Source organism: Equus quagga, chromosome 17 (assembly GCF_021613505.1).
Source record: "Equus quagga isolate Etosha38 chromosome 17, UCLA_HA_Equagga_1.0, whole genome shotgun sequence".
Taxonomy (NCBI): domain Eukaryota; kingdom Metazoa; phylum Chordata; class Mammalia; order Perissodactyla; family Equidae; genus Equus; species Equus quagga.
Window position 1 is genome coordinate 5,628,599 of NC_060283.1, and position 19,949 is coordinate 5,648,547.

The 19,949-nt window shown below is 53.7% G+C and overlaps 1 protein-coding gene across 10 annotated transcripts in view; it reads left to right on the forward strand.

The window, feature by feature from the left end:
- PC (pyruvate carboxylase) overlaps positions 1 to 19,949 on the forward strand; it is a 90,145-nt gene that overhangs the window by 46,153 nt on the left and 24,043 nt on the right. For 2 of the 10 annotated variants that reach the window (XM_046643830.1, XM_046643831.1), the window contains exon 2: positions 1,497 to 1,686. The exons of 6 other annotated variants lie outside the window; for them this stretch is intronic. In XM_046643830.1, the coding sequence (XP_046499786.1) occupies positions 1,497 to 1,686 (190 nt within the window). Of the gene's footprint in view, positions 1 to 1,496; positions 1,687 to 14,091; positions 14,201 to 19,949 lie in introns of those variants that run through there. 2 more of the 10 variants (XM_046643833.1, XM_046643840.1) reach the window with 2 other exon arrangements.

Sequence of the window (19,949 nt, forward strand, 5' to 3'; positions counted from 1 at the left end):
TCAGCTCTCCTCAAGATGTGAGTTTGTGATTATATCCTAGGCAGCAGTGAAAGCAAAGTGTGTAACTACCTGCCTTTTGGGAGACAGATTTCTGGCATTGGAGCAGGACTCACTGCTCAGATCTAAAGGGAGAGAACTCCCATTTGTTTAGAAGAAAACCTTTCCCTCATTTCAGGGGGAGGAGACATTGATAAGGGCCCCAAATGGCTTCTGGTTCTTATCTTCAACTGCAAACAGGCTAGACTCTCTTCCAAGTCATGGGATAAGAATTCAAGGATAAGGGAGAAACTGGCTCTGTGCGTGTGTGTGTGTGTGTGTGTGTGTGTGTGTGTGTGTGTGTTTCGAGGAACAGGTGAGTGCGAGGTTCTGGGCCGATGTGGACAGAGGGACATACGTTTCCCTCTGCTTTGTCCCAAACTTCCTGAGATCAGGAATTGATAAGGGACATGCCTTTTCTCTCTGATGTTCTGGACCAGGGATGGAGGGATGTGGTCCTATGACTTGATTCTCTGTCAGGTGACTCTAAGGGAGACCCGTCACCAGGAGAAAGTCTGAGGCAAGGAGACAGTACTTATTCATCGGAAGGATCTGGAATGACCTTGTTTGTGCACTTGGTCTGCTTCTGACTAGAATGAGATGTTAGTTTCGTGAGGGAGGGACCTCTTCTCTCTTGTTTGGCTGTATCTCTAGTGCCTGAAGGTACCTGGCGTGTTGCAGAGGCTTAATCAGTGCTGATAAATGCGTGAACAAATGCTTTTTCTTTCCTTATCATTTCTCTGAACCTCTCCAACTTCATCTTCTCTTGGTTCCATACCAGACTTCTCACCTGATCAACATCTCCTTGGTGCTGCCCGACCCTCACCCTAAGCCAGTTAGGTGAGAGCACACTTGCAGGGAGAGGGTGGCCGGCCCCTCCGTTCCTTCTCACCACCTGTCCACTTGCTGAGCAGGTGCTGACACTCGTGTGCCAGGCGTGGCAACCCGCCAGGGCCTGTCGAGCGGATCCTTGCTCTGAACTCAGGTCAATCCCTCCTCCGTGACACTGAGCTCTCCTCAGCTGCCTTACGCTTCCCCATCTTCCTTTTCTCTCAAAGCAGTTCCTTTGCACAGCGTATGTGTTTAATATTTCTTATATTTCCAGTGTGCTAGTCTTGACTTCTCACCAGCTATGTTCTTGAAGGCAGAGGCCATGTTTTATGTTATCCTCCGTCCCTCGAGGGTGTGTTATGGGCAGCAGGTGCTCAGTAAACACTTAATGGCTCTGGCTGTATGAAGGCTCATCATGGTCCTTTGAGTATATATTGCCTTTTACAGTTTATGAAACTGAGGGACAGTCTGAAGCGTCACTTTCAACAGGTCGCTTCATCATCAGCCCTCTGTGCTGGGGGGATAAGCATATTTTACAGATGGACTAAGACGTTCTGAAGTGTTTTTTACTCATAACATTTCTGACACCAAATATGTAGGGTTTTTTCTCACACCAACCAATTCTCTAGTTCTCTGCAGATACCAACTGGGTGTCCTCCAGTTCACTCCAGGTCTGACCCCAACTACCCAGAGTTAGCCCCGCCCCCACAGGCGAAGGGCTCAGTCCACAAGACTGCCCCTCCTCCACATGTCAACTGCATGTCCACCTGCCCAACCAGCTGTAAATCGGAGATTCCCACAATCCCCTCCTCAGGTTCGGTAAGTTGCTAGAATTGCTCAGAGAACTCAGAAGAGTGCTTTACCCACTATTACAGTTTGTTACAAAGGATACAGATAAACAGCCAGGTGAAGAGGTACATAGGGTGAGGTCTAGAAGGGTCCTGAGTGTAGGAGCTTCTGTCCCCATAGCGTTGGGGTGCACCACCCTCCCGGCACATGGATGCGCTCACCAACCTGGAAGCTCTCTGAACCCCGTTGTTGAGAGTTTTTATGGAGGTCCCACTGTGTAGGCATGATTAGTTGAAGCACTGGCCATTGGTGATGACTCAATCTCCAGCTCTGCCCGCCCCAGAGGGGGACCTGAGAGTTCCAACCCTTTGTCACATGGTCCTCTGGCAGCCAGCCTCCATTCTCACTATTTACGGCCCGCCAGGAGTCGCCGCGTCAGTACAAACTCAGCTGTGGTTGAAAGGGGCGCATTATGAATAAGAAAAGTTGTTTCTGTCTCTCCTACTAGTCAGGAAATTACAAGGGTTTTAGGAGCTCTGTGCCAGGAACCAGGGACAAAAATCCTGTTATACATTTCCTATATGTCACAGTATCCTACAGGTCCAGAGGGACAGAATAATCCGCAAAGTCGTATGACTGGATGCTGGCAAAGCCAGAATTTGAAACTGAGTTTTCGGACTCTCGGGCCTTGCCCTTTCCGTGGAATGACAGTTGCGTGGGGTCTGCAGTGGCTCATGGGGGCGTAAGGCTCCCCTCTCTGCTTCGTCAAGCCCCTTCCTGTCCTTCATGGAGGGAGGCTTCTGCCTGACCTCACTTGACCGTCACCCCACCATCCCCGCCCCCCTAGGACCTTGGCTGTTTTTCCCTTTACCCTTCCAAAGCTCCAGCTCCTGGGACGTTGACCCAGTGAGCTGACCGCTCACGGTTCCAGGAAAACGGGCTGCGTGGAAGAACACTGAGGTGTCGGGGAGTGGCACTGAGTTCAGGAAGTGGCTCTGGGGTGAGGGGGCAGCAGGTGGGGCTGGAAAGCCCCATTTTCCTTATCTGTAAAATGAAGACAGTCTTGCCTTTCCTCCTAGTCAAGGTTGCTGTTGTAGCAAATGAGAGTGTCTGTTAAAGTACCTTATAAACTGCAGAGAGCCATAGAATATTGTTGTTAAAGACAATTATAGTCCACAAGTTATAGCTCAATAAAACTGTCAAATGGAATAACGCCTGCTTCACAAGTGTGGGGGGAATGACCTGGGTGGTGCCTCGTCTAGGGCCTGGCGCTTAACAGACACTGACAGCTATTCTTAATTATTTTTTTGTAGTTATTGTATGACATGCTCTTCCCTCGGATGGGGCAAGTGGCACTGAGAAGGCGTCCTGGAGCGGGTACCCTCTGGGTCTGGACTGGGGAGGCGGGAGAGGCAGTCTGTCACCTGGCGCTCTCGTAATTCACTCCCTACCTCAGCGGTAAACCCTGCTTCCTGAAGGCTCTCAGGTTCTCGCAGGGCAGTCCTTGCTCCTCCGGGACTCTTCAGCAATCTAACTTCTCACCGTTAAGAAGAAACTATTCTGTTCGAATGAACAGCCCCGCTGCTAATGCTGCTAATCGTGAGCTGGAAAGGGAATCTTGGCAAGTCAGAAGCTGCCCAGCAGGTGCAGGGGCCTGTGAGCTCCTGGCAGGCCACCCTGCTCCCGTCCCCTGCCAGGCGTGCACTGCAGGGTAAAGGCCAACATGAATCTGAGACTCTGGTCGCTCGTGCAGAACTCCAGAACAACCCAGGGGAGGTTTCTGCTGCACCCGCTGGGTGCTCTGTGGGGCTCCCACCGGGATTGCAGCGTGCCTGTGAGGAGGGAGTCCTGGAGAAAGTTGGGGGGGGGGGGGGGTTGACCACGTGCTGTAGGTGTCACTCTGATCCAGCGGGAGGTGGGGAGTTCCTTCCCTCAGTGGTGGGATGCCAAGGAGTGGCCTGGGGCAAACATGATGGTTGAGGAAGCTTGGCAAGCAGGGAGGAGAGAGGGTGTTAACCTGGAACCCAGATAGCATGATAGATCTGAAATCTGCCCTCAGGCGGCTCCTGGAAAGTGGCAATGTCTGAGAGCCAGCTCAGGACCACGGGCAGACCAGGTCTGAGTGCTGTTCAGCTTTGAGACTGTGGCCAAGCTCTTTCTCCTGAGTTTCTGTTTCCTTACTTACACAGCTGGGGCCATAATAACTGCCTTATGAGATTTCTGATGATTAATGAGATAATGTGCAGCCCTTAATGCAATGGCTGTCCCTCAAAAGCAAGTCCATGCAGACGGCACCGGTAGTGGTCCGGACACTGCCGTGGGGCTGTGGTCATTTGAATAAAACTAGCAGTAGCGGATGCCTAGGACTCTGTCTCTGGGAGGCCTCTGGCCCAGATTTTGTGCTCAGATTCCAAAGCAGAGAGTGAAAGGTCAGGACACGGGGCTACAAAGGTACCTTTTCTTGGGTCAAGAATAGGGAGAAAAAGCAGCTGCAGTCATGGTCACATCCTGTCTGCGTTGCTGTTTACTTTCTTCCTTCTAGGAACTGAAGCTCTTTGCCATTGAATTCCCTTACCATCTCCTTGGCTCATGGACTTGGCACTTTGAGATCAGTTTACCCGGGGAACCAAGCGATCACGCTGCGCGAGGTTCCACCATGCCTTCCTTCACGGCGCTGTCTGCGGGGTGGGTGTCGAGCAGCATAACGGTAAAGGCTGGCCAGGATTGTCGAGAGCAGTCGGGAACCTGGGAGGAGACTGAAGTAGTTGGTCTTGCTGCTCATTTTCTCTGGCCAGGTTGTGCTGAGGGCTACAGATCTCTGATCCATGGTATAGTTTAAAGTAAAACATACTTAGTATCTGAACTCCAAACCTGTCTAATTTTTGCTTTTTTCCTCTAAAGAAAGAATATTAAAACAGCATTTTGTCGGAACATGCCAAAATACAGGTTGAAAACTGCTTTGCTTCCCGTTCTCCAAGGATAGATAATCACAACAGAAATTTAAGAAATCTCTTACCATCAGTCTGACAATTTGCTATTCTGGAAGAATCATTTGACCTAAACCAACTCATTTGGAAAACCGTCTAGATTTTTAAAAAATTCCCCCAGAGGGAAATGCCACTGCTTTTTCTAATCTATATCTTCTGCTGATCTGACCAGCCAGATATTTTTCTTCACGTTTAATCTCAGTCATCTCTGATGCAGCTTGAACTGATTATTCCTGCTTCCTGGAGCAGCTGTGGCTCACAGGGAGTTTAGATGTGAACAGGAAGCCCAGGCGTCGGCACGTTTGTCTCCTTGGGCTGCTGCTCTTCCGGCTGTGCCTCCCAGAGGGTGATGTCTAGGCGTCTCGACATAGAGAGCCAGAGAGCAAAAGCCACTGGTCATTTCAGCCCTGGGCCGAGTCAGTGTGCGATGACGCCTGGGTCGCATCCTTCTAGCTGCCTGTGGCCAGACGCTGGGGTATTGTACACAGGCACTGTCCCGGAAAATTTAAGCGCTTTGGTCTCAGAGGAGGGAGGCGTTCTTCATGCAGTTCAAGGCCAGTCCTTTGTCCGAGCCCTCTTCCCGGGCTCACTCCGTCTCTTTGATTCCTGGCTGCTTCCCTCCTGTTTCCTACGGCACTGGCTCTCTTGGTTGACCTCCTCCTTGGGGAGATGGAGCTTGCTTTACCTGCAGCCCCCAGACGTGTACCCACTTTCCCGGCTTCCTTCCTCCCAGCATGGTTATGTAACCGTTTTAAAGTACGTTTTCAGTTTTTAGATTATGAAAATCAAGTAAACATTCACACTTGACAACGCACCAGTGTATACGTGGTAACATTTTCTTGTATAACTTCTCAGTTTCCTGGAGTTACTGTTTGCCTCATTCTCTCATCCCCAGACAGATTGTAAATTGCCATCTCCTCTCCATTCTTTCAGAGACATCAGGTAATCCAGCCTTTTTGTTCGTTTAATCGCCCCTAAACCCCACACTTGGGAACCTCCCACCCCTGGGAGCTCTCTGGCCTCTGCTGTTGTCTGGAGTGGTGGCCCTCTAGGCCATTGGACAGCAGGAGCGTTGGCATCTCCTTCGCCATGACCCTGAGAGTTCCCCTTGCTTCCTTCTGGGCTGGCTCCCCAGCGCTGGATCCCAAGCCTTTGTCAGTCTTGGTTTATTTACTCACTGTTTTGTTCGTGCCCGTCCCCCAGGAGCTTCCTGGGCAAATGGCACGTGGGCAGAAACTTTCCTTGGCCAGGCATGTCTGAAAGGTCTGTATTTTGCCCCCACATTCAATTTTTTAAACAATTTTATTTATTTATTTATTTTGAGGAAGATTAGCCCTGAGCTGACATCTGCTGCCAATCCTCCTCTTTTTGCTGAAGAAGACTGGCCCTGAGCTAACATCCGTGCCCATCTTCCTCCACTTTATATGTGGGACGCCTGCCAAAGCATGGCTGGCCAAGCAACATGTAGGTCCACACCTGGGATTCAAACCGGCGAACCGTGGGCCGCCAAAGCAGAACCTGCAAACTTAAACCGCTGCGCCACCGGGCCGGTCCCGTCCCACACTCGATTGATGGTCTAATTGAGCAGAGAATTCTAGGTTGGGGAACATTTTCCCTCAGAAGTAGCTTCCGGCTCCCTGTCACTGTTGAAGGCTGTTATGTGACCTTCTTGTTCACCTCTTTGGGAGTATAGCAGCCTGAGCGATGGCCCCCAAGATATCCAAGTCCTCATTCCTGGCACCAGAAGGTGTCGCCTTATAGGGAAAAAGGGTCTTTGCAGATGCGATGAAGGTAAGGATCTTGACGTGGGGGGATGGTCTCAGATTATCCAGGGGGCTCTAAATGCCATCACAAGAGTCCTCAGAAGAGAGAGGCAGGAGATGAGACACACTGCAGAGAAGACCAAGTGATGACAGATGCAGAGCCTGGAGTGATGTGGCCACAAGCAGAGGCGTTCCGGCAGTGGCCGGAAGCTGGGGGAGGCAAGGAGGGACGCTCCTCGAGAGCCTCTGGAGGGAGTGTGGCCCTGCCAGCACCTCGATTTGGGCCCTGTGAAACTGCTGCTGAATTTCTGGCCTCCAAAACTAAAAGAGAATACGTTTCGGTCGTTAAGACACCAAGTCCGTGGATAATTTGTCACAGTAGCTCTGGGATGCTAATACAGGAAGCTGGTGGGATCCCTCCTGAGCCCTTTTCCAGGTGGGACTTTGGGCCTCGTGCTGGGATCTCAGAGAGCCCTCAGAACCTGGGGTGCACGGCCTTCAGCTCGAGGAAACCTTCGTGGATAACACCCCCACTTTCACTGCGGCTCCCCTGGGCTGGTGCCGGGCTGCCTGGACTCAGTCTCGCATTTTCTTGCCTTTTCCCCTGTTTGCCATAGGGCAGTCTTTTTGTTATGCTTTCTCAGTGATGTCCTCGACTGTCTTCTAATCCTTCTATTTATTATGTTTAAAAATGTCTGCACCTCTATTTTTAATTTCCTAGAGCTCTTTCTCGTTGCCTTTTTAAAATAGCTGCCGCCTCTCCATGCAATAGCTCCTCTTCTCTGAGGAGATTAATTATAGTTTTTTCTAAGTATCAGCTCTCTATATGACTTTCCTCTTCAAAGTGTCCCTTTTTTTAATTCCCAATTTGTTTTGGTGAATTTTTTGGCAACTTCCTCAAATAGCTGGTGATTTGGGGGTGTCTGTTCATATCAAACACGATGACACCACAGCCGATTGGAGAGCCCGGGGCTTGTGTACCATTGTCGTCACCCTCGGGAGGGGGGTCTGCAGCCTCTTTCCTTCCGCATCCCCTCGGTGTCAGTAGCCATGGGACTTCCGTCTTGGGCCGGGGTTTCCCAGAGAGGAGTCCTCAGTGTGGCCTGGTACTCAGCCTGGGGACCGCTTAGTGGAAGCTGAGGGGTTGTAGTCTCCCCATCTGTCTGTAGCCCTTCCGTGATTCCCTGTGCTCTGTCTGGTGCCTCTCCCTGGGCTGGGCCTCGTGGCCTCATGGAGCCTCTCCAGGGACCCAGCCTCTCGTCTTCTGACAGGCGCTGGCGCCTGGTGGTCAGGAGCAGGCCTTGGATGCCCATGACCAGTGCACTGGCTCTGACACTTCCTGGCAGTGTGCCTTGGGCCTGTGGCTCCATCTGTCCTGCCCGAGACTCAGTTGCCATGGCTCTAGACCTGGGAGGGCAGGTGAACCTGTCGCAGGGGTGGTTGGGAAGATTCAGCGAGTGACTACAGAGGCCTTGCCTTTGCTGTCGTTCTCCTGGGGTTGGGAGGGTCCCTGGCCACATGTGCTGGGGAGACAGGGCTGGGCTCTCACTCCCTGAGCCTGTGACCAGCCTCTCTTTACAGCCCCACCTTCCGAGGCACCTGGCCCACTAAGTTCTGACCCTGCCAGGAGCCTGGAGCTTGAATTCACTTGCCCGTCGTTTCCCCTGTGCGTTCTCCACCCCTCAGTCGTTGCCCCTTGTCCACATCTGTCCTTTGCCCAGTTCTGTTGACCTATCTCATCTGCTGCCGTTGGCTTTGCCATTCTTTCTCCTTATGGGTTTGTGCTCTTTAAAAAAAGGTCCTTTTACTGGGGTCTTAGTGGGATTTCAGAAGGGGGTAGAAATGAACCCCTGCATTCGATCCTCTACATTTCACCAGACTGGTTCTTACCATAAAACGTGAAGCAAATATATCGGTGTAGTGACATCAGTTTATTTTCGGTTCATGGGTCTCATATTACTAGCTGTAGTCTCTGTATTTTGCAAATGCTTTATTAAAAAAAAAAAAGAGTTCTTTGATCCTAGAACCCTCTGGCTCATCCTGAGTTTCTCCTCTTCCTTCCTAAACGTTCTGAAAGTCCTTATCCAAACTTTGGGGAGTTTGCAGAAGGGACTTCCTCACCTCTCCCTCGCTCCTGTGGGCACTTTTACCTTCCCCTGCTCTGAGCGGCCGCTGAGCCCCTGCCGCTGAATCTCGGCTGTTGTTTATGCCTTATCAGAGCTCTGCTGCCTTAGACACTGTTCATTCCTCCGAACCCTCATCACGACGACGCTTCCGCAGCCCTGGCCGGTCCCTGGGTGTCCCTCTGCTCATCCTGGTCTCTGGGTGTTTATGGCCATCTCACCCTGGAGATGACTCCCAGATCTTCTCCTGCTCAGAGCTCTCCCTCAATGTCAGACTTGCAGTCCAGCTGCCTGTTAGCTTTCCCTCCCCAGCTGGATAGCTTGCGGTTAAACTCAAGCTCATCAGGGTCAAAGCTGAGCCCACTCGTCTCTGCCAACATTTGCTTCTGTGTTCCTTAACTTGGCGTCACCACTGTTCACCGTTCCCCTTAGAACAGGCGCCAAGAGTCCTCCTCACCTGTTGCCACAGTGGTCCCTCTGAATTGCAAATCTCTTCTCCCCTGCTCGATTTCTTTGGTCACACTCACGCTGAGGGTATAATCCATGCCCTTGGCCGTGCACGCGAGCTCCCACCTTGGGATCTAGGTGTCTGTCCTTGGTCTTCTCCTGAGCACCTTCACTCCTTGCCTCCTGGCCTCAGTTTGTCCTTTAAGATTTGTTCCTGGTGTCTCTTCCGGAGGTCTTCCTGCGACCGCCGGCTCTCCATGCAGCCGCATGCTGGCGTCGGTACCGTTCATGTGCTCGTGTTTGCTGCCTCCCACTTGGCCTTCCCTGGCCGGGAGGGTTGCTGACCCCAGTCCTAAATAGCTCCATGCTCTGAAGGCCCCCGCTGTGGCCTGCATCAGGCTGAGCAGGTGGGAAAAGGGGACATTCTTACCACCCTGTGCTCCCCGGTCCCTGGTTTTTGGGTCTCTCTAGGTTCTGGTCATTTGCGGGGAACCTGGGTCCGTTAGTTTCCTAGGGCCGCCATGACAAAGTACCGAAAACAGGGTGGCTTACAACACCAGACATATATTGTCTCAGTTCTGGAGGCTGGAAGTCCCAAATCCAGGTGTTGGCAGGGCTGTGCTCCCTCTGACAGCTCCAGGGGAGGATCCTTCTTCGTCTCTTCCAGCTCCTGGTGCTTTCCCGCAATCCTCGACATTCCTTGACTTGTAGATACGTCTCTCCAGGCACACGGCCGACTGCTCCCTGTGTCTTCACATCGTCTTCTCTCTGTGACGTCTGTCTCTGTGTCCAGATTTTCCCTTTTTATAAGGACACCAAGCGTATTGGATTAGGGCCTAGCCTAGTGACTTCGTTTTCATTGATTACCTCAGCAAAGACCCTGTTTCCAACTAAGGTCACATTCTGAGGTCCTGGGGGTTGGGACTTCCACATATCTCTTTGAGGAGCACAGTTCAGCCCATACACTGGGTGGACCTGCTTGTCCTGAGCTTTCCAGGTCCAGAAATCCCCGAGGCATCTGGGAGTCCCTCCCTAAGCCAGCCAGCATCCGCTTAGAACTGAGGTGAGCTGAGTGAGCGAGTGGGGAGGAGGTCCTGTGTGACTCCAGCTGGGGTGGGCAGGCTGTGAAGGGGTCAGGGAGCTTCCTGGACCACCTGCAAATGCCTGCTGTGTTCTGGTGTCCATCTCCCTGTAAGGCACTGACCGGCCACGTTTAGAATTGAGGCTCTAGTGCCTGTCACCTCACTTAACCCTGAAATGCTTTCCTGGTTCCCAGTCTCAGGCTGGGAGGTACTTTTTGCTGACCTTGCGCTTTTCACCTTCCTTATCAGCACTTTGGGTTCTAATCTGTGTGTAAGGACACTTGTATGTCCCACTGGCTTGTGTGTACTGCTCCTAGGAGGGGCCATGCTTTATTAATCTTTGTCTAAGCGCTCCATGGTATTTCTGGAATCACACCTCTGTGCAAACTCATTGTGTGACCTGGAGTATTCATTCATTCATTCCCCAGACATTTGATTTCAGCACCAGGCACTGTGCAGCGTGCCAGGGAGACGGCGGGGGACCAAACCCGAGGGTCCCATCCCCAAGCTCCTCACAGCGTCTGGTGAGATGGGTCAGTGTATCATTATAACATTAAGGCTCCTTCCTGAGGACACAGCCACAACCTCACAGAAAGCCCCCCTAAGCAGGACAGTGGGGTGTGGCAAGGACAATGACAGAGCTGTGCTGAAGGCAAATGGCTGCCGCAGGGAGGGTATCCGAGCTGGGTGGAGAGGTGGAGTGTCCAGGAAGGCCTTCCTAAGTGAGCCCTAAAGGATGTGTAGAAGTTAGAGCGGGTGGCATTCCCCCTGTGAGCCTTGCCCGGGCCCTCACGTACCAGGGCCGGCAGGCACAGGTTGGCAGTAGCGCCCCTTTTGCACCAGGGGGCAGTGTTCACCCTGAAAGTCTCCCCGCCCTCCAGAGAGGCTGTGACCAGGCAGCCACGGAGGCGCCACCCCGGCCCTCCTCATCCCTGCACTGCCCTGCCGCTCCCCTGCAGGCCCTGAGCACCCCTCGCTCGCCTCCTTTCTCTGAGCCTCCTCCGTCCCCCAGTCCACAAATCTCCATGGCCCACGCAGTGCCAGTTGTCTCAGTTGTCGCTGTTCCACGCTCTCCCCTCCGCCTGCTGCCTTAAATCGAGGGTTGCCAGGGACGATGTGGAGCCACGCGGCGCGGCTCTGAACCACAGCGGTCCTGCCGCGGTCTCGCTCCGGTAGGAGCTGCTCGGCTGTGCTGTGCTGCTGCAGGCCTGTGTGCTGAGTCTCTCTGTCTTTGGTATTCTCTCGCTTTCCTTTCTTCTTCATCTGTCACCTTCACTGTGTCTCGTGTCCTCCCTTCAGCTCCCCCTACCCAGAAATCTCAGCCTTAACCTGTCCTCTCTTGGGGGCTTTGATAATGGCTGTTGCAGGCCTGGAAGTCAGGCGGAGTCTTTTCCTTTCATCTGTCCCTGTTGGCTGCCAGCCCTGGGGCCCCCATCGGACACGTTCAGGACAGCGCAGAGCTGCCTGGAGGGGAAGCTCCCCCAGAGCGGCCCCAGCCATCCCAGGCTCGCTTCTGCCACAGCGTGGAGGCCTCTGCCAAGAACTCTTTCTTTCTGATTCTGACCTGCTTTTGCTGGCAGCTGCTGAGGCCAGCTGGGGGCCAGGGACAGCCTGGTGGAGAGGCTGGTCATGGGCTGGGGAGGGTAGTAGGAAGTGGATATATAGGAGCCTTGTGAGTTATTTGGAGGTTCCTGGGGGCCTGTTTCTGACCCACTCTCCCTTCTTCTCATCCCCTCTGGCTGGATGTGCCCCAACACATCTCTGAGATGGATGTGCTGAGGGGTGTGGGGACTCAGCGTAGACAGTCCAGACTGTGGGCTTTCAAAACGGACACGCGAGCCAGCCACCCCCGAAGTGGGCCTTGGCTTCCCCTTCCTCTGTGCCTCCTGCCCACAGCTGCCCTCGGAGGCTGCAGGAGACGCTATATTAAGAACAGGAATATTTAGGGTAAAAGCCACATAAATCCTTAAAGGATTGCCAAGGCCTGATGCGTGGCTGCAGCAGTCGTTCAGGTGGCTGCCCTTCCCTGGCCCCATGAAGGCTGCTCTGGCTGAGCGCATGTCCACCCTGAGCAAGTGGCCATATTGTCTGGACCCAAACTTGGACAGTGATGGCCTAACAGCCGAATTTTGTGCTGTTTCTTGTTTCAAGAGGCAGCCTGCGAGAGGTCGTTTTAGGTCTGAAATAGTGGGATTTCTAGCGACATTTTGATGATTTATTGGACAAATTGCAACTGCCCTCACTTACTGCGGACACATGATTGCTGGCACTGTTAGCCTGCTCTCTGGTGGGAAGTGCGGGCACTGCTGGTGGCCCTGCTGGAGTTCAGGCCAGTGTCACACTTTTTATCAGGGTGGGGTTTTTGGTTTCGAAGTACCTGTCACACTGTGGTTCTGGTGAAAACCACAACTTCTTCCTTTAGTTGGGTGATGACTCCGCATGTCTTAGTGGGTCCGAGCCCCTGCTCTGGAGAGAGGCATACAGATTGGGCTCAGACGTGGCCCTGCTGAGTGACCGTGGGAGTTCCTTATCCCACTATGGCTGCTTCCTTACCTGTCCAAGAGAGGGATGGGAGATGTGGGGTTACCTCAGTCAGTACTGGTGGAGCGCCCCACGTGGAGCCCAGTGCCTGGTCAAGAGCAGAGGCTCTGCCAGGTGTGCCGGTCACCGCTGTGCCCCCACCTGCCGGCACCTGCCTGGCCCTCAGGTGGAGCTGGGGGAGTGAGTGTTGGATGTTGTGGAAGCAACGTGGGCAGATCATCAGGGCCAGGCAGATGCTGTCAAGACCTTCCCCCGCCTCAGTCCCCTGATTCCATCCCTCTCACTCCCCGTGAAAGGAGAGCGCAGAGCGTATTGATCCAGTGTGGGAGGAGGAAACTGAAGCTCGAAGAGAAGCAGAAACTGTCTGTGGAGTCACGCTGACAGGCAGCGGGGGAGAAAGCAGGTGTTACAGACACTGCCTGCTTCCCTGGGCCTCAGTCTTGCAGGCAAGGCGTTGTTTACACGTCCCAAGTGAGAGTCAAAGCCGTCTTATTTCCTGTCTCTAATGCACAACCCGGGGCCAAGGAAAGGGATCTGTCAGCTGGCATTTGCAGAAAATAGCAAATGGGCCTCTCGGGGACTGGCAGCTCTCTGGAGAGGAAACGAGGGTAGGGAATCTTCGAGTGACAGGGCTTGCTTTTCTCTTACTCGCCATTTCCCCCATCTCTGAGGTCAGAAAAGGTGATTTTTGCTCATGGCCGCCACCAGCACCGAGCAAGGCAATGAGGCGTCCCCGAGGCAGATGACCAGAGGCTTGCTGCGCTCTGGCAACATCCGAGGGACCTCTCCTCCCAGGGAGATCCAGCCAGCAAGTGTGCCCTGTCTGGGAGAGCAGCCTCCCTTGCTGAATTCAGAGCTGCAGCTCTGGCCGGACAGGCAGCCGATGCCACGGAACACAAGGGCTTTCCAGGATGCTGGGTTTGCTTTAACAAGGCCCTCGGAGTTCTTAAGATTCTCAGCCAAACTGTCAGTGACCTTGAGGACTTCTTGGTTACCACCCACCAAACCAAAACCCCATGGTGGGAGCCTGGCGCCAGCCCCACACTGCTCACCTGTGACCAGCGCCATCGCCTGTCCTCTGCGCTGGTGTGAGGGGGACAAGGATCCAGCTGGAATGGTGCCCGACGGGAGGCGGCACTCCTGAGGCTTTTGGGGAAAGTGCCACTGTGAGGAGAGGCTGGCACTCGGGTGCTCCGGGATGCCGGGGCTTGATCTTGGGACAGGGGTCCTGTTCTAATGCCAGAGACAGCCCCTCCAGGAGGGTTTCAGGAAGGGAGTTTGGTGTCCTGAGGCCTTCCCAGCAACCCCCGCTCACGCCTCGGTGCTCTGCTTCTACCTGTGGTCACGGCAGGTGCCCCCCACTGCATGGCCTCTGGCCTGCGCCTCCTCCAAGCCCTGCTCAGGGGCCCCTCCTCCAGCTGGGGGGTTGGGGGTGAGGTTCAGGGAGTGGTGGGGATCTGCTCAGTCACCTCTTCCCTTTGGCCCATTCCAGACCAGCACACCCAGAGTGAACTCATTACACACGTGACCCACGAAGGCCTTGCTTCGGGGGGCTCCACGAGGTGGCCCACAGATGTCCTGCAGGTTTTCTCCCAGCAAAGGTGATTCTGGAAGGGTTTTGGGAAGCACCAGGCAGCCAAACCTCCTGAGTTTCAGGTCTCGGAGGGGAGTGGGAGTTCATCAGGAAAAAGGCTGCGCTGGGTTAACAAGTTCTGAGAAGGGTAGAGATGTTCTGAGAATGAGGCAGTATTTTTACTCTTCTTTGCGTCCTCAGGTCCCAAGCCTGGCTTGGGGGTTGGGGGGGTTCGCATGTGACTAAGCCGTGAACTGAGCTGCAGGGCTGTGTCTAGGTTCTGAGGGGCAGTGTGACCTGTGCCCTCTCTCATACACGAGATCCCCTCCTGACTAGCCTCCGGCTGCATTGTGCTTGCTGGCTGATGTTTCTGTGCCTTTAACTCAAGTGGCAGCAGAAAGTCTGCTGTCCCTCTCCTGGCTGGTGTCCTGCGTCAGACCACCTCCCTCCCAGTCTTTCCCGGGTCCCTGGGGTTGGGGAGCAGGCTTTGGGCTGTGAATCACCTGCTGCCTGCATGACTCAACCTCCCGGCCTCCCCTTCGCTCCAGACCCCCTCTGGGCCCAGAGCTGGAGGAGGCGGGAAGCCGTTGCCAGTGCCCTGTCCCCTGATTCCAGCTTTGGCTGCCGCCCCGGCTTTCAACAGTCTGGAGCCTGAGAACTTTGTATCCTGGAGCCAGTGAGCTCAGGCGGGGCAGCCTGCAGCCCGTGGCCTCCCTGGGCAGAAGCAGCTCTGGGCGCCTGGCTGGTGCGGGGTGAGTGCTCCGGGGAGGGCGCAGCCCACTGTACCCGGCGACTCCCCATCTGCCTTTGGTGGGTGTCGGTCTTCCTGTAAGTGCGATCTGCTCTCCTCGTCCAGCGAGGGCCACTGGGCAAGTGGCGCACATTCTGGGCTCTCCTGTCCTGGTGCTGTGGCCCTGCCCTGAGTGAGTGGGTACAGAGTGTGGGTTGTGCTTGGCTGTGTGGACGCTGGGGCTTCCTTCTTGCTCCCTGCACTCATCTGGGAGGAAAGGCCAGTGGGAAGGTAGTGATGGCAGCCAGTGTTTATTGCCTGAGGCATCACGCTCAGGGTGCACTGGCCCGGGGGGGCTCGGTGAGTCCCTTCAGGGCCCCCAAGGATGAAGGTCGTGTTACTCAATTTTACAGATGGGGAAATGAAGCCTCAGGTGCCCAGACCTCACAGCTGGGGAAGGTAGGGCTGGGGACAGACCCAGGCCTGCTGACTCCAGGCTCGCGCTGGGCTGCCAGCTGGACGAGGCTGCTCTCTGCCCCACTTGCCCCACTGCTCTGACTTCAGCCAAGCGCTCTGAGCTTTCCCCTCTATAAACATCTACCTGGCTGGCTCCTGCGCCCCAGGGCCTGGACTGCTCAGGTCTCAAGGCCAGGCCTGCTTTCGCTGGGACGCAGTGCTGCTGGGCATTCAGATGCGCTCCCGACTGCCCAGGCCTGGGTCTTGGTTTGTAAGGTGAGACTGCCAAGGAAGCCTGTGTGAGGATAAAGTGCAAGAACGTGTGCAAAAGGGTCTCTCAGGCCTGGTGGTGAGACTCCCTCACCCACCCTGTGGGCGTAGCTTCCAGGGATCCCTTTCTTTATCTGGAAAGGGAAGTGGGGAGGGTGTGTGGTGGGAGTGGGGACAGAAGTGATCTATGTACCTGCAAGACAATGGGTAAGTGGCCAGGTGGTCACAGCAGTCAACCCACCTATGTGGGAGCAAAGATTGGGCTTCCCTGAAAATGTTTGAGAATCCTGGTGCCAGTGGCTCCAGCTGTGAGGACGCTCACCTGTAGACCGGTGAGGAAGACCTCCAGCAGGCTCACCTGGGGCAACAGGGGAGGAGGGTGAGGTGGCCCTGCTGTGTGTGGGGAGGGGAGCACCAGCCCCACTCGCAGCAGAGTTTTCACAGGATCTAAGCCGAGCCTCTCATCTCACTTAGGGAGATGATTCAGGAGCTCCTCTTAGCTTCTTTCTGCAAAGGTCTTCCTCTCCCCTCTCTTTCTTCACTTTGCTTTCTAGCTATAAATACTGCATCCCCAATGGAGAAAATATAGAATGTAGAGAGAAGCACAAAGAAGCAGGAAAGAACACCACCATACCAATTCTAGAACATAGGCATGAGTGACAGTGACATGCTGACAGAGTTCCTCCCAGTTATTTTCTTTACCTTAGAAAAACTTCGTAAGCTAGCCCCAATGGCCTAGCGGTTCAAGTTCACTTTGTGGCCTGGGTTTGTTTCTTGATCGCAGAACCACACCACCTATCTGTCAGTAGCCATGCTGTGGCAGCAGCTCACATAGAAGAACTAGAAGGACCTACAACCAGGATATACAACCACGCACTGGGGCTTTGGGGAGGGGATAAAAAAAAAAGGAAGATTGGCAGCAGATGTTAGCTCAGGGCGAATCTTACCCTGCAAAAAAAAAAAACCAAACAAACAAAAAACACATCATGAGATCATATTATTCATCTTTTAATTTTTTAGCATCACATTCTATCATAAGCATTTCCGTGTCATCAAGACTATGCAAACAGTCATTTTTTATGGTTGCATAATATCTGTATAGATGCCTGAATGTTGGATCTTTAAGTAGGTTCTAACTCTACTATTGTAAACAGTGCTGTTTTGAACATCTTTCTGCATCCATCTGGGTTCTCATTTTAGAATGTTCCCTTGGTTTGCCTTCCTAGATGCAGTGTAGTGACTGGGCCAAAGTAGATAGATATAACAAAGGCTCTTGGTGGCTTTTGCAAGTGGCTTCCAGGGAGCTGCCCTGACATTCGACCACTCCTGGCAGGTCTGTCTCCCACAGGCCTTAGCAGCATTAATCTGTTTACAGCGCTGTTGCTAATTTAATAGGCAGAGGTGGCGCCTCACTGCTCTCTTTTGAATGTGGTGATTCCTGGCCAGATGAGGCTGTTGACGCTTTAGTAGCCACTGATCTTGATTGTTCTGTTGCTGTGCTGCCCTGGAGGAGTGCCTGGACTCTTCTTGACTTGACCCTCTGCTGTAGTTCAGGCTCTTTCTGCTCGACCCTGTCCCGCCTGCAGATCCCACCTGCGCCCTGAGCAGAGCGTGCGGTGCCCAGGACGAGGTCGGGATTCACACCCACGCCTGCTGTCTGGTGTGTGTGCTGTCGATGCCAGGGCCTGCCCGCTCCCAGCTGCTCCTCCAGGAAAGGATTTCCCTCCAGTGGGCGGGGTATCCGGAGCGAGCAGAGGATTAGGCAGCTAGTATTCTGTGAGGGGAGATAACAGGAGAATATTTGAAGTGCACTCGCTTTCCTTTCCGGAAGGTGCGAAAGTCAAATGCTCCCAGCCCTGAGCGCCCAGCTGATACTCGGCGCCTCTTGTGAGCAGGTGCCGTTCCCCACGGTTCTCTCTTCCGTCAGGGTTGGCCAGAGGGATGGCATTTTTCATTTCTTATTTTGAAATAACTTCAGACTTACAGAAGAGTTGCAAAGGCAGTACAAAGAATTCTCTCACACCCCTTACCCAAATTCCCCAAATACTAATATTTACCATATTTTTTTCATTATTCTTATGTTTTTCACTGAACCATTTGAGCGGAAGTTGCAGATTCGATTCCCCTAAATCCCTAAGCAGTAAGTGATTTTTCCTAAGAATGAGGATATCCTCTGCCAGCACCACAGGGCAATGATCAGGAATGGAAATTAACGTTGACACAATGCTCTAGTTCTAATCTGCAGACCTTATTTAAATTTTGTCAGTTGTCTCCCTAATGTCCTTTCTCACAACAGAAATCCAGGATGCGTCCAGGATCACACATTTTGTTGCGTTTCGTTTCGAAATGCAAATTCATTTCATTATGTCTCTTCAGCCTCCTGTAATCTGAACGTTCTTTCATCTTTGTCTTCCACGACCTTTGACATGTTTGAAGAATACAGGCCAGGTATTCTGTGGAGTGTCCCTTCGTTTGGGTCGGCCTCATGTTGTCTCTGGGTTGGATTCAGGCTGTGCCTCTGTGGCAGGAACACCCCTCAGGTCCTTCTTGGCCTCGGATCAGGCGGCGCGTGATGTCTGTGTCGTGCCAGCGATGTTGGCCTACATCTCTGGGTCACCGCGGTGTCTGCCAGGTTTATCCTCTTTGTAATTAGCGAGTAAGAACATTGTCCTCCATTTTGCAAGATGAGCCAGAGCCCAGCAAGGCTGACTCCCCGCCGTGTCCGTGCAGCCGGGTTCCGCCCGGGGCGCCCGCCTCCCAGTCCAGGGCTCGGTCTGCCTCGCGAAGCAGCCCTGCTCCGGCCTCGTCTGACTCTGCCTCTAGGCGTTCACACCTCCTGACAGCGCACGCTTCTGCCCAACTGACAGCCACGGTGCTTCCTGCTTCCCTCCTTCCTCCTGGGGCCCCTCATCTCCTTCGTTGGCTCTTGCTCCTCATCCAGACTCTCTGCTCGTTCGTGGGTCCCGAAGGGGTCCACCTCTCCTCTCCAGCCTGTTCTCCAGTCCATGGCTTCAAACACCACCAGTTTGCCCACAGCCCCAGGCTTTCTGCCTTGCTCTAACCTCTCCCGTGGGCTCCAGCCCCTCCCAGCAGGGCTGGTCCTCCAGTCTCTTCTGGGCAGGGCAGGTCACTTCCACTCCCCACTCCCACCCCCATCCCCATCCTGGAGTTTTTCCTTTGCCTTCTCTTCACAGTGGATCTCTCCGCGAATCTTGCCTATCGTACCCCCAAATTCTCCCCAGTTCCCTGGCCTGCATTGCTCCCACCCTAGTCGGAGGCACTGTGTATCCCGTCTCAGCCCCAGCACGGCCCCTAACGTGCACCCTCTGTCAGTCCTCGCTGCTCTCCAGGCCGGAGATCTTCTCCAGACACACAGCACTCAGGCCTCCGCCCTCGTCCCGCTGTGCTTAGAGGGGAGTCGAGGGGCCTGGGCAGTCGGGCCCTGCCCAAGCCTTCAGCCTCACCTCACGCCACACCCACCTCCCCCCAGCTCTCTGATGGCTCTTTCTGGAACATGTCTAGCTCGTTCTTCCCTCGGGGCCTTGCCCATCGCTGCTTCTTGTACCCGGGGTGTGTTCCCTGCAGCTCTGTGCATGGCCGCTGCTTCTCCCACCGTGGGTCCCGCTCACGTGCCCTCAGAGAGGGCTGCTCTAGCCCAGCCTGGTTGGCTTCTCCCGGGGAACTGGCAAAACGGTCTGTTTTCTCTCCTTTGGGGCGTTCGCTAACCATGATCTGGGAGGTCCTTTCTTCTGTCCGGGTTTTCCTTTTGTCTTCTTTCTCTGCGACCTCCTGTGAGAGTGAAGGCTTCCATTGCCTTGTCCTTGCCGCTTGGGCCCGGGCCTGGCTCAGGGTCGATGCTCGGTGGCTGTCCTCTCTCCCCTCGTCTGAGGGCTTCCCTCTTTTTCTCTTCCTTCTATTTATTTCCTTATTTCTTTTCTCTTTTTCTTCTATTTGGTCTTTATTTCCCCATTCACCATCTTGTTGGCCATAATATAACATTGAGGTTTTTGCAAATCTGTTTTATTTATTGAATATATTTTTATGTTCCTTAAAATGGTTGAGTCAAGCGTTTTAAACTTTCCTAAGAAATAAGTCACGTGGTTAGTTAGATACAAACACGGCAGGCTGAGGGACTGAACGCCGGCTGGGTCCGCTGTGAATAGCTTTGTGACTTGGAACACATCTTCGTAAGCTTGTCTGAGCCTTGGTTTTCTTCATTCGTAAAATGAGGGGGTGGTTGACCTCTGAAGATTTTCTACATTCTGGGATATAAGTTACCCTCCATTGATTTTTTTAAAATTCTTTGTAGTGTGGTGAAATA